The 16,829-nt window shown below is 40.9% G+C and overlaps 1 protein-coding gene across 1 annotated transcript in view; it reads left to right on the forward strand.

Moving 5' to 3' along the window:
* Nucleotides 1–16,605, forward strand: part of LOC149322105 (myosin heavy chain, skeletal muscle, adult-like) — a 54,786-nt gene extending 38,181 nt beyond the window's left edge. Inside the window, exons 30-40 of the mRNA XM_089534714.1 lie at nucleotides 104–287; nucleotides 470–635; nucleotides 1,630–1,754; nucleotides 5,466–5,774; nucleotides 8,591–8,794; nucleotides 9,190–9,315; nucleotides 10,743–10,913; nucleotides 11,118–11,222; nucleotides 11,433–11,528; nucleotides 14,715–14,849; nucleotides 16,486–16,605. Coding sequence (XP_089390840.1) covers nucleotides 104–287; nucleotides 470–635; nucleotides 1,630–1,754; nucleotides 5,466–5,774; nucleotides 8,591–8,794; nucleotides 9,190–9,315; nucleotides 10,743–10,913; nucleotides 11,118–11,222; nucleotides 11,433–11,528; nucleotides 14,715–14,849; nucleotides 16,486–16,500 — 1,636 coding nt within the window. The 3' untranslated portion in view covers nucleotides 16,501–16,605. The remainder of the gene's footprint in view (nucleotides 1–103; nucleotides 288–469; nucleotides 636–1,629; nucleotides 1,755–5,465; nucleotides 5,775–8,590; nucleotides 8,795–9,189; nucleotides 9,316–10,742; nucleotides 10,914–11,117; nucleotides 11,223–11,432; nucleotides 11,529–14,714; nucleotides 14,850–16,485) is intronic.
* Nucleotides 16,606–16,829: the final 224 nt, after the last annotated feature.

Below are 16,829 nucleotides of genomic sequence, written 5' to 3' on the forward strand. Positions count from 1 at the left end.
GAGTCTGACATCTATCCAGACTTCCTGACCACTCCTTCCCAAATTGTAGCCTAAGGCTGTTTGGAAAATACACTTAATTTGGATTGGGTTTTTTGCTTTTCAGGAAGAAACTGGCTCAGCGTCTTCAAGAATCTGAAGAACAGATCGAAGCGGTCAACTCTAAGTGTGCTTCGCTAGAGAAGACAAAGCAAAGACTGCAAGGAGAAGTTGATGACCTTATGATTGATGTGGAGAGGTCCAATGCAGCCTGTGCAGCCCTGGACAAAAGGCAGAAGAACTTTGATAAGGTGTCTTTTTCTTGTTGAGTAGAAGGCAATTAGTGCCATGGGTCTGGGAGAGAATTGTTGTAAAGGCTTCCTTTTGCATGAGGTGAACTCAGACAAATATTCTGTGCTAGCACCTAATTTTTCCCACTTTCACACATCTAAATGTGCTGCGTTTTTATGCTATATAAACATGAATTATTTAGGTACTAGCAGAATGGAAGCAGAAGTACCAGGAGTGTCAGGCTGAACTAGAGTCCTCCCAGAAGGAGTCACGATCTCAGAGTACTGAAATCTTCAAAATGAAGAATGCCTATGAGGAGGTGTTGGACCAGCTCGAGACTGTCAGGCGAGAGAACAAAAACCTGCAACGTAAGCTTCTTTTTCCCACACACAAATGCTTGCTAGTTCCTGATGTAAAAACCGTGCTTGTTGCATTTGCAGCTTTAAAAGAGAGCCATCTTCACCCTGGTGGGGGGGGGTATATTTGGGGGCGAAGTGTGGGGGGAGACATTCTTCCTAACTCCCTTTCCCTCCATGCCCAGTCTTTAACATCTCTTCTTCAGAATAGTGAAACGTGCATGGATCTGGTATACTTTCCAGTCCAATGGTGCAGAAGACCTTCTTTCTTATTGAAAACAGTAATCTAAAGAATGTTCACATATCACATGATGACTCTAGCATTAAGTTTTCTGTGGCTGAGATTGTGTAACTCACCCAAGGTCATCTAGTGAGTTTCCAAAGCTGAGCAAAGAATCAAATCCTTATTTCCAGGGTTGTAGTCCACACTCTACTACAACATGCTATCAAGGACCAAACAGCACCGTCAGAATTTTTTTAGATCAGTTTAGTACAGTGGACCCTTGTTATCCGCTGGGGTTTGGTTCCAGGAACCCCCGTGAATAACAAAATCCATGTATGCTCAAGTCCCATTAAATACAATGGCATAGCAAAATGGTGTCCTTTATATAAAATGGAAAAATCAAGGTTTGATACTTGAAATTTATACTTTTTTGGAATATTTTCAAGCTGTGGATGCTTGAATCTGTGTATAAAAAATTCACGTATAAGGAGAGCCAACTGTACAAAATTGTTTCACCCACATCCACAGTGATGTTCAGACTCTGTCTTGGGTACTTATGTCAGTGGTTATGCCTTTTGTATCTTAGATTGTACAATGTAGCCTGGTCATAGCACCTCACAAGAAGTCATATATGTTCCCCCAAAAAACACACACTTTAAAGTCAGTTGAGAAGTCTCTCTGGTCCACAAGCTGTCAGTGTGCAATTGTACTTTAATGACGCTGCTGTGTTAGACATATTTATAATGATGAAATTAACTATAAATATTTGCTTGCTTTCTTCAGAGGAAATTTCTGACCTGACTGAGCAGATAGCTGAAGCTGGCAAAAGCAATCATGAATTAGAGAAAGCAAAGAAGCAGGTTGAACAAGAGAAGTCAGACCTCCAGGCAGCTTTGGAGGAAGCAGAGGTGAATATAGACTTTTCAGAAACGTTGTTAATTGGAGCTCTTATAAATGGAGTGTTTCTGCCCTCCAGAGGCTGCTCAATGCTACATACAGAGCAACACAGCCCAGCTTCTATGAATATTTTGCACAGTCTCTTGCCTGAAATGATAGGCTCTGTCAGAGCTCATGTGAATTAATTTACACAGTTGAAGTAACCACTGCTGCTCAACTGAAGTCTTGGATTTTTAGTGCCATCTCCTGGCTAAAAATAGGCTTAAAAATGGTTGAGCTGAGAAGGGCCATTAGCTTGTTTTGTGTGGGTTTTTCAGGCTATGTGGCCATGTTCTAGAAGAGTTTCTTCCTGATGTTTCACCATCTGTGGCTGGAATCTTCAAGATTCCAGCCACAGATGCTGGTGAAACATTAGGAAGAAACTCTTCTAGAACATGGCCACATAGCCTGAAAAACCCACAAAAATCTATGGATGCCGGCCATGAAAACCTTTGATTTCCCATTAACTTGGTTAAACATCCTCAGGGCAGCCAACTCAAAAGACAAAAACTAACTGCATTTTCTGGAAGTTGCAGGAGGATGAGGACTGAGTGAGCATCTAAAGATGCTTCCAGACAGGGCTGTTTTAAGTGAACAGCAGCATCTTCTGCTGTATAAGTGTGCAAAGGGATCTTGTAGCACCTTTGGGACATAAGGGTAAAACAGACTGCCCTGATAGAGTGGCCTTCCAGGGCCAGATTGGGACTGCAGCAACCACACACTGTGGGCCCAATCTGGCATTTTTCCAGCACTAAAAGAAATGGCAAAATGCTGCTCCTTTTAGAGCCAGCAAAAAGATACCCTTGCTGCCACAGCGGCACTTTCCAGTGCTCCTTTTGGCATGCATCATCTGAACGTTATGCCAAAGAAGTGATGTGATACCACCCACCAGTCGGTTGGTCGAGTGCCATGATGCCAGTGTGGGGCCTGCATCAGGATGTGCATTGTACAGTCACCATGCCCCCACTCCACCCCAATGCTGGCATTTCTAGCCGGTCTGTTTTGCTTCTACATGAAAGAAATTGGTAGCATGAGCTTTCATAGACTTAAGGAAGTAGGCTACCTATTAATTTCATTCAGTTAATCTCAAAGATGCTACAAGATCCCTTTGCATACCGATTTTCCAGACTAACATGGCTGAATGTCCTTCCATTCTGCTGTTTAAAATTGAACACTGTTGCTTCCCCTTCCAAACACTTCTACATTTTACACTTGGCTTTCTTTTAAACCTAAAGTGGTGTGGTTGGTTCATAAGAGTGGCACATTTTTTGTACATTTATGAGTGTCCTTGTTTGTGACATGAATTGTTTTGTTAGATGTAGGTATGCAATCCCCTCACTTCCTTCCCAAATTTGCTCTTATATACAGTTGTGTTTCCAGTTTGCAGTTCTCATGGTCTGTTTCTTCTTCAAAGATTCATTTCTGTTTTATATATGTTTTTAATTTAGAAATCTCTCTTTAGTAAGAGCATCGAAGCTGCAACATTGTTTTACTAGTCTGTGTATTTATCATTTGGGGACCACTGCTTCAACCTGTCCCCTGCCCAGTCCCTTAAAGTTCCTCCTCCCAATGGTCAGACTCTCTCTGTCTGCCTGCCTCTCTCTCTCTCTCTCATGTTGAAACCCTTTCTATCAAAAGCTCTTGATCACTAAGCTGCAACATTGTCTTACAGGTCAGTGTACTATTAATGTGCTCCAGTGTATACCACTTCTACTTGTTCTCTGTTCAACTTTGATTCCCCCCCCCCCCCCCATTCATCCGAAGTGTTTCCTGGTTTAAAGAAAACCATGCAAACTCCAATGTCTTTTTAGCTATTGTCCCTCCTGGTACAAGGACTGTACAATGGTCCAGTACAAGTTGCACTCCAGAAAATTTACTTTCCAAGCTCAGTCTTCCTTCTCCCCCATCCCACCCAGGGTATTTGTAGGGGCTAGACAGGGCCCAAGCTCAAGAAATCCTCTCTGAGCCAGATTATTGGGGCACGAACATCAAAGTACAGCTTGGTGATTTAGAGCTACAGAGAAATTACAACTCTGTTGGTGACATGTGCCTCAGTTAGCTAGCATATATACAGTATTTTTTGAATCAGTTATGGAAGGAAGTATCCATTACCTCCTTCCACACTGCCTCTCACCCCATTGTGCAACAGCAGCAGGAGGACATCCAGGCATAGTTTCATCCCACAGCTATTGGTTGGCTTTAGGGGTGCATCCAGGCACATTCAAGCTGTCTTTGACCACCCAGGAAGAAGGATCAGCCGCACACTGGAGCAGAGTACCTTCTTCCCTAGGTTTACAAGAGCAGCAGGACTATGCCTGTTGAGATGGCCACTCAATGGCCCGGGAATGGAGCTGTGCCCAGGGCTCCCAGCAGCTGTTGTGTGCCAAGGAAGAAGCAGAGAATAGTCTCCACATCCTAGGCAACCAGCATAAGTATATGAACAGACATTGATATTCCACCACTGGGCTACTTGGGTCTCAGCCAGACTTAAAAGTCAAAATAAAAAAGGAATTTTCTAGGATAAATGGAGGGAGAAAATGAAGTTTCCAAGCCACAAGTACAACTTGAGGCAGAAACAAATTGGAAAGGAAATAATTAGGAAGCAAATAGTCATGCTCACATCAACATCACAACATCACAAACTGTATCATGAACATACAACAAATGAAGCCAAATGTGTTGTCCTATACTATGTCAGTGTACCTGGAAAATATCCATTTATTTTTAAAATCAGTTTAACAAAACAACAACAATTGCTGGGGGGGGGAGCAGAAAATGATGTGGAAGAGCCTATAATCAGCAGATTGTAATCTGGATAACAGAAAGAAAAGTGATAACAACCACTCAGAAAGCCACCAGTAGATTAATGCAAATGGTATCTGAATAATCCCTAAGAGGCACTGGAGTTGTGATGAACCTTTCAGTTTCCTCTGTTGTGGAGACATCAGATTTTTATTTATTTTATTTTGATATAAAATCTGGTTTTGTTCATTTATCTGTGGGTTGTTTTTTTTTTGTTCAGATAGATTCTGATGTAGGACTGTTATTTCAAGATGTTTAAACAAAATCATTTTCATATGAGGGTAGGAATATGAATGCTTTGGGATTATATAATGTTTTAGTACTTATTAATTTGTTTAAAGTTTTTTTGACCCTGCTCTTCAACAGAAATGAAGAAAAAACAACCCCCACCTCCAAAGGGTAGTCCTCTCATCCAGCAGGGGTATGATACAAAGGAAAATGAGATGAGGGAAAAGGAGGAAAAGCAAACATAGGCACTAGTTTAAATGGTATAGATTCTTATTAAAAACTAGCTGGATTGGCAGCAGTTCAGAAAGACAATTAAATAAAGACAGCTGGTGGTCTGAACAGAGTGGTGGAATGGCCTCACTTTGAATCTTTTCCTCTGCTTCATCTGATGAGTCACAACATTTTGGGAGTTTCCATCTTATACGTTGTGTTGATGACCTTTTCTAATATTTCCTTGTTTCAACTCAGAAGCAGTAACAATATCACACTCATCCCCCATGAAAGTTCTATATTGATTGTATTTTGAGAATATATTTCTCTGCAGAGAAAGGACAAGAATTCTGAATTTGCCTATATTCATAGTTTAAATTGTTTTGCATATTTTCTAATGGAAAAACAGAACTGAAATATATAATTTTGTTTGATTGACTCAGGGCTCTTTGGAACATGAAGAGGGGAAAATCCTGCGCATCCAGCTGGAACTGAACCAAGTGAAGTCTGAAATTGATAGGAAAGTTGCAGAGAAAGATGAGGAAATTGAACAACTGAAGAGGAATCACCAGAGAATGGTGGATACCATGCAGAGTACATTGGATGCCGAAATCAGAAGCAGGAATGATGCCTTGCGGCTTAAGAAAAAAATGGAAGGGGATCTGAATGAAATGGAAATCCAGTTGAGCCATGCCAACCGCCAATCTGCAGAGACACAAAAACACTTAAGGAATATTCAAGGACAACTGAAGGTCAGCCTAATCATATTAATTCTTTAAGCCTTGTAACCATTAGCCTGGATTCATTATATGACTGAATAGAGGAGAGGGTCAATCCTAACTTCTGTAGCTGGGGTGGGGAACTTGAAACCTTGCAAATATTGTTAGACATTATCTCCCATCAGACAACAGTGTAAATAGGCAGGGAGGATGATGCTTACAGTCCAGCAACATATGGAGGGCACGAACCTGCTGTCCAAAGTATTAAATGGTATGCTAAAAATTGTTATAGAATTGCTGTTTTACTGTTTTTGACAAATCACAAATGGAATGCACAGTGCCATAAAATACTGTAAAGACCTCAACATTTTGTTTGTTTGTTTTTGTTTTAAGCCAACAAAAAGAACAAGCTTAGCAAAAGCCTTCAACCATGATGGTGAAAGTAAAACACCAGTTTGTCAATTTTATCTTCTGGAACAAAATAGCAGAAAATGAGTGATATGCTTTTTGTTTATCTTGGTTGTGTAGACTTGTTTCTGTTAAGCACTGTTCGATCTTTTTCATAAATTTATAGAGCTGTAATTAGGGCAATAAAACATAACACTAGGCTTAGCCTTGCTCAGTTTGTAAAACATAAGGGGCTTTTCAGTCTAGTTTTATAGTGGAACAAAATTTAGACAACAGTGGGAAGGAGGGGTCTTGCTTATGTTTCACTTTGCTCCTGATATAATTCCAGGGATTTTGCTTAAAAAAAAAAGGGGGGGGGTCCTGTTTGTCAGCCCTATTATGGTATTATTTTGTTCCTTTATCCTGGTGCAAAAGACAGCTTTCACACATATCCCTATTTAGGGTTGAGATGGTTCCAGGAGGATGTGTTTTGGGCACATGGCGAGTGTGATTCTCAAGGAAGTGTCTCAGTCTTGAGCCTTTTCACTTTATTTCTGTGGAAGGGGAAGGAAATCAATAGTAACACTAGAAGTTGCCAGTTTTACCCTCCCATATTTCTCCCACACTGTTTTTTCTTGTAATTGTACAGTTGCACTCCCCCATCAGAGATTGTAAAAACAACAAGAGTGCAGTCTGCTAAACTGATTCCTGCTTCTGATCTCTCAATTCCCCTCCTCCCCACTCCAATTTAACAATCTCTCTCCCACTTTCCCCCTTGCATCTGCCAAACTCCCACCCTCTTCCTCTTCCGATATCTCAATCACCTCTCTTTCAAGGGATTGTGATTGCACTCTTATGATTTATTTTATGTGATGCAGGAGCACATTTTAAGAAACAATGTGAGAAATGTGAGGTAGTAGAAAGTGACAACCTCCGGGGCTGTAGCCAAATATTGATAGGGTAGGAAAATATGCAGGGGAGGTATTAAGGAAGTATTCAGTGGACACTTCAATGGGCTCCCACTTTTGGAAAACTAAAGCAAATGGTGACTGTAAGCATGGGGCTGAAGTTTGAAGAGTCACTTAGAATCCTGATAGCATAATGCTAGTATAAACCCCTTTTCTCTAGTGGAACAAGGAGCTAGTGTCAAACAGCTCAATTATGACAAACAATCAAAATGGCAGCTGGATAATGGGGATAGCATTTTGTGGCAACCGTGGCACAGAAATTTGAAATTAAATCAGTGTCTGGTTCTCTTAAAGCTGTTGGTATAACAATGAAAAACATTAGTAATTGATGATTGGGGAGAAATGGGAAAGTGTGAAAGTTGCTTGTGAAAGTTGCTTGAGCTGATCCACATTGCCAAGGGAAAATATATTTGGCCTAGAACCAGTAAGGCAATGTCTGTTTTTTGGACCACCCAATGCTTTTAAAAAAAATTCTTTTGAGGGAAGTAAAATGCTGTCTTAAATGCTATTGTTCAAAGAATACATTTAAACAATTGAACATTTGTGTAGGACCTGTGCCCCACCGTCTCCACCCTTCATCCAAGGAACTTAAGTAGTCTAACAATCCGTTAATATCATGCTGATACTGTTTTATCATGCTTATGTTATGTTGCTCAGATAGTTTTACTGAAGGGTTATATTTTTTAAAATCTTTTAAATAAAACAAGTCAATAGAAACCGTTCCTGTAACAGGCGACTAGGCTGAGAAAGATTGGCTTATCCAGGGCCACTAGGCTGAGACAGACTGGCTTAAGTAGTAAGCTTTATTTGTCTGGGAATTTGGATCTCGAGTTCCCATTTCTAAGCTCAGTGTTCAGATGAAATATTAAAATATGTGTCAAATAGCTAGGAAGATGTTAACACTGTGATGCTCAGTATGTTTTTAAATAAAGCTGTGAGATTTTTTTATGCAACAGTCATGATCAATGGTTTATAAACTGCCTGATTTTGTTGGAAGGGTTTATCTTTAAAACCCTCAAAAAAGACTTGGGGGCTTGACAGACCACCCCAAAAAGGTGGGCTGAAGCCATCTGTTTTAGCTCTCGAGGGAGCCTGCAGCAACCAAACCATGCAGGCACCCTCCGCACCAAAAAGAAGCTGGAAAAACCAGGTTCTTTTTGGCACACATGGGTGCCGCCATGATTGCACCAAGTATGGCATGTCAATGATGCAAGCGTGGCACCCCGACGTATACACATGGCGCCATGCTTGCATCATCATGGCGGACCCCGTCTGGACGGGAGGCTGCCGTGATGGCGGCATCCATACAGACTAGGGTTTGGGAGCATGCGGTTGGTGCACGCTCCCAAACCCTAGAACCGGCACTGCCACGCCGCTTCACACCCATCGGTCTCGGGCCACGGTTTGTTTGTTTTTTAAATCAGCCATTTTAGTTATTGTGTTATGATGGAGGATGAGAATCTTTGAGGTGAAAAGTATTTATGCATACTATAGGATTCCCAGCTTCATCTGGATGATGCTCTGAGAGGTAATGAAGACTTAAAGGAGCAACTGGCGATGGTAGAGCGCAGGAACACCCTAATGACGACTGAGCTGGAGGAAATGCGAGCAGCTCTGGAGCAGACTGAGCGTGCTCGCAAAGTATGTGAACAAGAGCTGACGGATGCCAGTGAGCGTGTGCAGCTCCTACACTCCCAGGTACAGAACCATAGCACCAAACGGCCACAGACTCTGCTGCTAAAACCCTGCTGTCCATCATGCCCTCAAGATCAGCTGCACCATCACAGCCATGAAGTGTCATGGAAAGAAGATTTACTACAGAAAGATGCTTTACAGAGCAAATAGTTAGGGATTTTGGCCTTCCTCTTTTATTATGAGTTATCATAGAGTTAACTGTCCAGTCTCTTTTGGGATTAGTCATTGTCCAGCCTTCCCAGATAGCCTGAGTCATAAGCAGATCCTGTCCACTGAGCTATCCCAATGGAAATATAATAGGGCACCTTTCTACACTTGATTGTGTAGCAATGAACTGATGCTGCCATATAGTTAGGGGATGACACTGGAGGTAACTATATTGTCATATGTGCCCACAGAACACAAGCTTTGTCAATACAAAGAAGAAGTTGGAGACGGATCTTGCTCAGTTCCAGGGGGAGATTGATGATGCCATCCAGGAGGCACGGAATGCTGAAGAAAAAGCCAAAAAGGCCATTACAGATGTAAGTGTCCCTGCTTAGAGCCAGGTACTTGGAAGTGCAGCCAAACACTGGTGGGCCTATCTGACAAGCCATTCATGCAATGTTCACCTTGTACTTGGCAAGTTTATGATCACATGATGTAAATTATCAAAGCTACATATGAGGTAGCTTACATATCTTTCACACAATGGCTTTGTAGACAAACATGCATAAAGTTTCTTGTCTGTCTGAACTGAGCTTCAGAATTGTACAAAGATAATTGTCACTAGGAAAGATATTTGGAAATTCTTTTTGTGCATTATACACCAATACTTAACAAGTTTTATCTAGTTGATTTATAGTTTTGTAGCTAAAATTTACCCTTTGCTCTGGCAAACCTCTCATGTCTACCACTTAGGGAAGGAAGTGAGGAACAATTCCTCCCAACAATGTTGCTGCTTGTCTATTTCCCCAGATTCTCTCTTGTGGTTGCAGGTGTTTTTTCCAGATGATCTTCCTTGTCCCAGGGCATATAAATAAGACAGGAAGGAGATTAGTCCTCACAGGTATATCTGGCAATATGGCTTTGAAGGAAAGCTTATACACAAAGAGTTGCTATATCCCTAATCTACATGGCCTTTCATCATTTGTTATCAAACTCTTGTAGTTAAGAATGCCTCTAACCACACTTGGAAGTGATCCTACTTTTAATTAATGGATTCTGGCTTGATCTCATACTGTACCTGTTTGTTTGTGTAAGAAATTCCATCTGTGTAAGAAATTCCATCTCTTTTAGAGATGAATGAAAGAAGATGGTCTTTGTATTTTTCTACTTCTGCATTAGTGCAGTAAGCACAAGAGCAGAAAGGCTGTTTCTCCAGAATTTTTTGCATACAACTCCCATGAATCACATTCACTATGGCCAATGGTAAGGCACTGTGGGAACTGTTGCCCCAAAACATCTGATGAACCAAAGATTCACTACTCTTTAGCTAGCTGGACAGGGTATAGATATTACTGCAGCACACAGAGACATAGCCATTTTAGTCTGAGTTATCAGTATGCAAAGGGATCTTGCAGCACCTTTGAGACTAACTGTGGGAAAGAAGTAGTATAACCTTTTGTAGACTTGGTTTACTCATGCATCTGAAGAAAAGACCAAGTCTATGAAAGTTTATGCTACAACATGCACAGTGCTACAAGGTCCCTTTGGATACTGCAGCACACACGAGAATAAAACATGCACGCACATTCTGCACATAAAAAATAAAGCAAAAATAATCATCCATTTTATCTCAGAGAGGGTGTATAAACTGAAGTCTTGAGCTCGGCCCAAATGACCAACCACAGAAAAACAAACTACGTAAATTGATTGTTGTAGACACACCATGATAAGCATCGAATATAACACTGGGAGCAAGACAGATAGGTGGGCATTTACAGATACCATTTGTGATCTGTCTAACTAGGCAGCCATGATGGCAGAGGAACTGAAGAAAGAGCAAGATACCAGCGCCCATCTGGAGAGGATGAAGAAGAACCTGGAGCAGACTGTGAAGGATTTGCAGCACCGTCTGGATGAAGCAGAACAGCTGGCACTGCGAGGTGGCAAGAAGCAACTGCAGAAGCTAGAGGCCAGGGTATGCATGAGCAATGGCCAGCAAGGCCTATTCTTTGGATTATTTCAGTTTGTTAGTTTGATTGGAGATGCAATGATTTTGTTACCATACTGATACTTGAATGAGATGTTTTGAAAACTGCACCTCCAAACCAGTTCTTAATATAATAATTTTTAAAAGATGTGTTGTTGTAGCTTTGTCTTTTTATTATAATATTCTGTTTAGGTGCATGAGTTAGAAAATGAGCTTGATGCTGAACAGAAGCGAGGAGTTGAGGCCATCAAAGCAGTGAGAAAATATGAGCGGAGAGTCAAAGAAATAACTTATCAGGTAATGCCACTTTCTTCCACTTATCTCATTTCTGGAGTTCCATTCTCCTCCATTACTACCAGACATATTGTTAATCTGTGAGAGAAGAGGTGTTTCAGTAAAACATTATGGTAATTTCTTCTGTCTGTGCTCCCTGGAGGATAACCATACCCCTCATATTCTCAGAAACCAGTTTGTAAGATCCCTGCATGCCTTTTAAATTCCATGCAGGCTGAAGAGGATAAGAAGAATGTTTTCAGGCTCCAGGATTTGGTAGACAAGCTCCAGCTGAAGGTGAAAGCATATAAAAGACAAGCTGAAGAGGCTGTAAGTACACAGATCTCAAATGGTTCTCACCATGCTTAAATATATATTGTCTAAATGAAACAAACAGGCAGCTTCAAAAATACCCAGAACCCAGTGAAATGCCCCAAAATTACCAGTGAAGTGATTTAAAACAACAACAACAAAAACCAACCCTGCCATTGTTTATGAGCTTGGACAACTGTATAAACCATACCAGATTCTTATCCCTAACAGCACCAAGTTGGGGGCGGGGCGGGGCGGGGCGGGGCGGGGAGAACCCTTAACATGCCCTTGTGACAACCTCCAAGCATGTGAGGTTGCAAAGCCTCCTTGTCTATACTCCTCAGAGGCAGGACCACTAGGACTTGTGCTTAAATAATTCTCACACCTTAGATATGGAGGAGTCCAGTATCATGTGATAATGTATCCCTTTCTTAAAACCTACATTAAACATCTGAACAACCAGACATAGTGTAATGATTTAAGTACTGAAATACAACTCTGGAGACCAGAATTCAATTTCCCACTCACCATAGAAAACCCACTGGGTGACTTTGGTTAAGTCAAACACTCTCAGCCCCAGAAACCACGTGATAGAGTCACTTAGGGTTGCCATGAATTGCAAATGAGTTGAAGGCACACAACAAGAACAAACAACAGCATGTTTTTTTGCCAAGCAGTTTGCATATGGTGAAGTCAACCCTCATACTGAGCATGAAAACCCAATCACATTTCCCATTCAGGATATTTATTCAAGAACAAAAGCAGAGAAAACAGATATACAGTAGTCAGTTGCTTTAAAATAAAATGAATAATAAAACAACTAAAGCTTATCAGTTTCCTATTGGGGAGAAGAGGCTTAAAACATTGGTCTGAAGCTTTTTTCATAGGAAATGGTATACTGTTGGGTAATCTTGGAGGACTTGGCCAGGTGATTCATGCAGTTTCCTACATCAGGTTTTATTCTTTGTTTAAAGACATTTTTGGAAAGAATGGGGAGAGTTTGAATTCATTATTTTGCTATATTTTTGGACAATCATCTCCTCTACAAGGGGAAACAGTTGTTTCTTGTAGTTACCTCCTTGTATCAAAGGTATGTGGGATGTGGCTGGTAAAAATAGCATTCCTGATACCATCACTAGCATCTTTACAGTGCCTCTTCACATGGTAACAACACTCTCAAAGATGTCATCTGCAGTCATGAGTATCAATGCCTCTTACAATAGTTTCATTCTCATACCCTTTAAAATAGCACTCATACTAACCTATTTTATTTATTTACTTAATAAAATTCTAAGCCATCATCCAAAACATAAATAACTTTTAAAATCAGTGTATAATACCCAACAAGAACAGTTAAAGCAGTCATTTAAAACAGCTAAGTAATAAATCAAGAGCAACTTGATTTCATTTCAAATCAGCTATACTCTCATAAGAGGTAAAACCCAATCCACCACCACTGCAATCATGTAGCCAATATGTGTGTGTGTGTGTGTGTGTGTGTATTTAACCTACCATTCTAATTACAGTTCTTCCACATTCACTGGGGTTAGGGGCACAGGACCCTGTGAATGTGGAAAAAATGCAAATAACAAAAACACTTTGTTTTTACCTGAGAGAACACTTCTCTAGGAATCTCTAAGTCCTCCAGTGCAACTCTGTGGTCAACATCTGCCAGACACTGACAATAGAATTGCGCTGGAGGAGCTACAAATGGCTAGTAGAGTGTCCTCTCTACATTCTTCAGTGTGACTTTTGGTTAAAGTTGACCATAGAGTTGCACTGGAGGATGTGGATATTCCTAGATAGAACATATTAATAAACTCCATGAATAATCAAATCCACAAAATTCAAAGCTGCAAAGGTGGAGGGACAAGTGTAAAATGACAAATAAATACAAATTTTGGGCTCTAAAAGAGAATGGGAGGATTTTCATAAGTATAACCTGCTTTGAATGCCTTCCTGCTCTAGAGCTTCTGAGCAGATGGTCCATTAAGTAACTTGATCTGGAATGTTTGGGGCCTTTAAAGCTCAATACCAGGATTTTATGTTGAACTCATAAGCAGCTAGGCAGCCACCAGCATCAGATCACTGCATTCTATACTAGCTACAGCCTTTGAATCAATGGTTCTCAACTTTAGGTTCTCCAGATTTTTTGAACTTGAGGTCCCAGAATTGCTTATGATGGGTCATGCAGGCTGGAAGAACTAAGAAACACTGCTCTGAACCCTCCAAATATATCCTCATATAAAGCCCATTACACTGGACTAGTCTAAATGTAACCAAGGCATCAGTAACTGAGGTCTCCTTTGTCCAGGTAGCATACTGGTCTAAATGAGTGGTTCTCAAACTTTGGTCTCCCAGATGTTTTAGACTTTGACTCCCAGAAGACCCAGCAACCTTGTTCAATTGTGAGGGATTTGGGGAAACCCAAGGTCTAAATGATTAGAAGGCACTACTAGCCATCACTGCTTACACTTCTGTTTTTACAAGTAGTGTTGAGTCTAGAAACCCTAAGCTATGCACTTCAGAGGAAGTGTATCTCCGTCCAGGACAATGTATTCCCCACTCTCAGTAACTCTGTCTTGCCTGTGTCTTCAGTTTGTTTGTCCTCATCCATCCCATAACTGCCTCCTGACAGCTGGTTAGATACCCCCCACCCAGTAATTGGAAGAAATGTCCAGATGACTTACTTTCTTAGCTGTTTCATGTAAATGCCCTAGTTTGGGACATAGAATAAAATCCTGTAAATCAGTTTATACGGTAGAACAAAAAATCCTTCTGTCCAGTTAGAAAGAATGAAAGCCGACATAACATTATGTTTTTAAGACCACCCAAGTCATCCCAAAAGGATACCATAGTTGATGTTTTCCATTAGCCAGTGTGGCCAAGGCTGTTTCCATCCCAGAATCTATCAAGTTTTCAGCATGTCTCAGCAGAGGTCAATGACTGCTCATACTACATTGTCACATAAGAAGGAAGAATATGCTTTTGCCAGGAAATGACTCCCTTATTCGCATCATAGATCTTTTCATAGAGCAGCTGCCCCTTTCTAACAGGGAGGGAGGGAGGGAGGGGGCATCTTCTAGCCTTTACTTACCATCATATCCAATGTCCTGATGAAGGCCTGAACTTTTGCTTACACATATGTTACTATGATATGGCTTTACTTATAGTGCTGTTCTCACATTATGACTGTTATGTCAGGAGGAGCAGGCCAATACAAACCTGTCCAGATGCAGGAAAGCTCAGCATGAACTAGAAGAGGCTGAAGAGCGAGCAGATATTGCAGAATCCCAGGTCAACAAGCTGAGGGCCAAGAGCCGTGACATTGGTGGGAAGGTGAGTGTCTTGAAAGAGTGGGGTGAAGTTGAGGAGACAGTCTTTTCCATTCTGTCTTTCAAAGCAGAACATTACATGTGTGCTCAGGTTCTTGCCTAGCTCCTCCAAGGAGCCACCCCAGGAATACTTTTGTACATGAAGCTTAAGTGGCCTTTGATCCTGATCCTTGTCCTTGTCCTCCACTCACTCACTCTCTCTCTCTCTCTCTCTCTCTCTCTCTCATTCTCTCTCTTTTTTTTTTTTTACTATTTAACTCCACTAGTTAGTGGAGAGTGCTTGCAATGTACATGGGCATTCTGATCAGTGCAAAGCAATTGCTACTTTAAGGCTGTAATCCTATCAACATGTACCAGAGAGAAAATCCTGCTGAACTCAGTGGGGCTTTCTTCTTCAGTAGATGTGAATGAGAACATAGGAAGCTGCCTTGTCCCATTGATCCTTTGGCTCCATATAATGTCCTCTGTTTGTCATTGGCTCTCCAGGATTCAGACATGAGTCTTTTTCACCTTAACCTGTTTGGTATTCATTGTACACTTAATGTGTGCATATGAGTGATGTGTCTCCCTATTTTTCTACTATTCGACGCCACAAACAAGAATGCCAATATCAAAGTTTTGTATATGAAAGTCTGAATGATCCTTCCCTGGCTTTGAAACCTACCAGTGTATTTATCTGTAGAGAATTTTTTCCCCCTTCAGTAATAAGCTGTTCCCAAACATTTTTGAAATGAAAAGGGAGCGGGAGAGATGGGTAACTTGCTATAAAAGCTCAAAGCTGACTCTGAAGGAAGTAGAAGTATTGATAGAAGTGTGAATCTAGAAACAGTACTCATAGATGTCTGCAAGAGTTTCCCCACCGCATCATCATTGGATATTCAACTTTCTTTATTTTTGAATACAGTTCTCTAGCTTAGCATTTGACAACTAGATGTCCATCAGGTGTAGTTGTATGGCAATTCATATAAGCCCTAGCCTGTACAGCCATTGATGAAGCATTATAGGAGCTGTAGTCTCACAGCACTTTGAATGGAGTCTATTCACTTGTTCCTGCTCTAGCTATTTACTATTTACTCATCCCTGCTCTAGCCCTTCTAGAACCAGAGTTTGAGGCAAAATGTTCAGGCACTATTCTGCCCAATGTTTTGTGTATGAGAAAGGAGTCTGCTCCTTCTCTTTAGTGTCCTTAGTCATTGTAAGTCACTTATAATGGCCAAAACATTATTGTCTGCCTAAGGAACAGCCACTTTCATTTTTAAGCAATTTCTTCGGCTCTCCTATCAAGGAGAAGGAATTAGTGTCCCATACAGAAGGTTAAAAAAAGTCAAAGACTTTAAGATAGTTGTAACTGGTCAATAAGAAGTCTACACACCCCATACTTCTGTGCCAGGAAAATAAAGGCACATCACTTTACATCACTGTAAAGGCATTAAAGTGTTTGTGTGTGTGTGTGTGTGTGTGTGTGTGTGTGTGTGTGTGTATTTTGGGTTGATTCTCTCTTGCCAGAAAAAAAATGCAGGAGGAAAAACGCCCTTTGTGTTTCTCTTTGCCATTGTTATGCACCTACCTCCAACATTATTCTCATTTTAATTATTCACTTCCCCTATTATCTTACAACATTTGGATTTCTTTTTGTGCAGAAATCTGAAGAATGAGGTCAGCCTTGCTACAGCTGCAGTAATTCCACACAATGTGGAGTTCTCCACCAGCAATGTACATGTAAATGATCAATCTGAATAAAAATACATTTGTGCAACTAATTTCACTTCTGATCTTTTGAATACTATCCCAGAAAACATTAACCTGAGAAAAATAGTGGAGAATCCCATGAGAATAGAAACCTCAAACACAGGAGTATAGTTTTAACTTGCAAAGAGCTCCTAGTATTGTTGAATGCTGAGGCTCCATGATGACAATAACAACTGGATGGACTGGGTCCACCCTTTAAAATGATTTAAAGGCCAACCTGGGGCCTTCCTACATT

Source organism: Sceloporus occidentalis, unplaced genomic scaffold, assembly GCF_023333645.1.
Source record: "Sceloporus occidentalis isolate IW3139 unplaced genomic scaffold, rSceOcc1.0.p SCAF_1, whole genome shotgun sequence".
In the NCBI taxonomy this organism is placed as follows: Eukaryota; Metazoa; Chordata; class Lepidosauria; order Squamata; family Phrynosomatidae; genus Sceloporus; species Sceloporus occidentalis.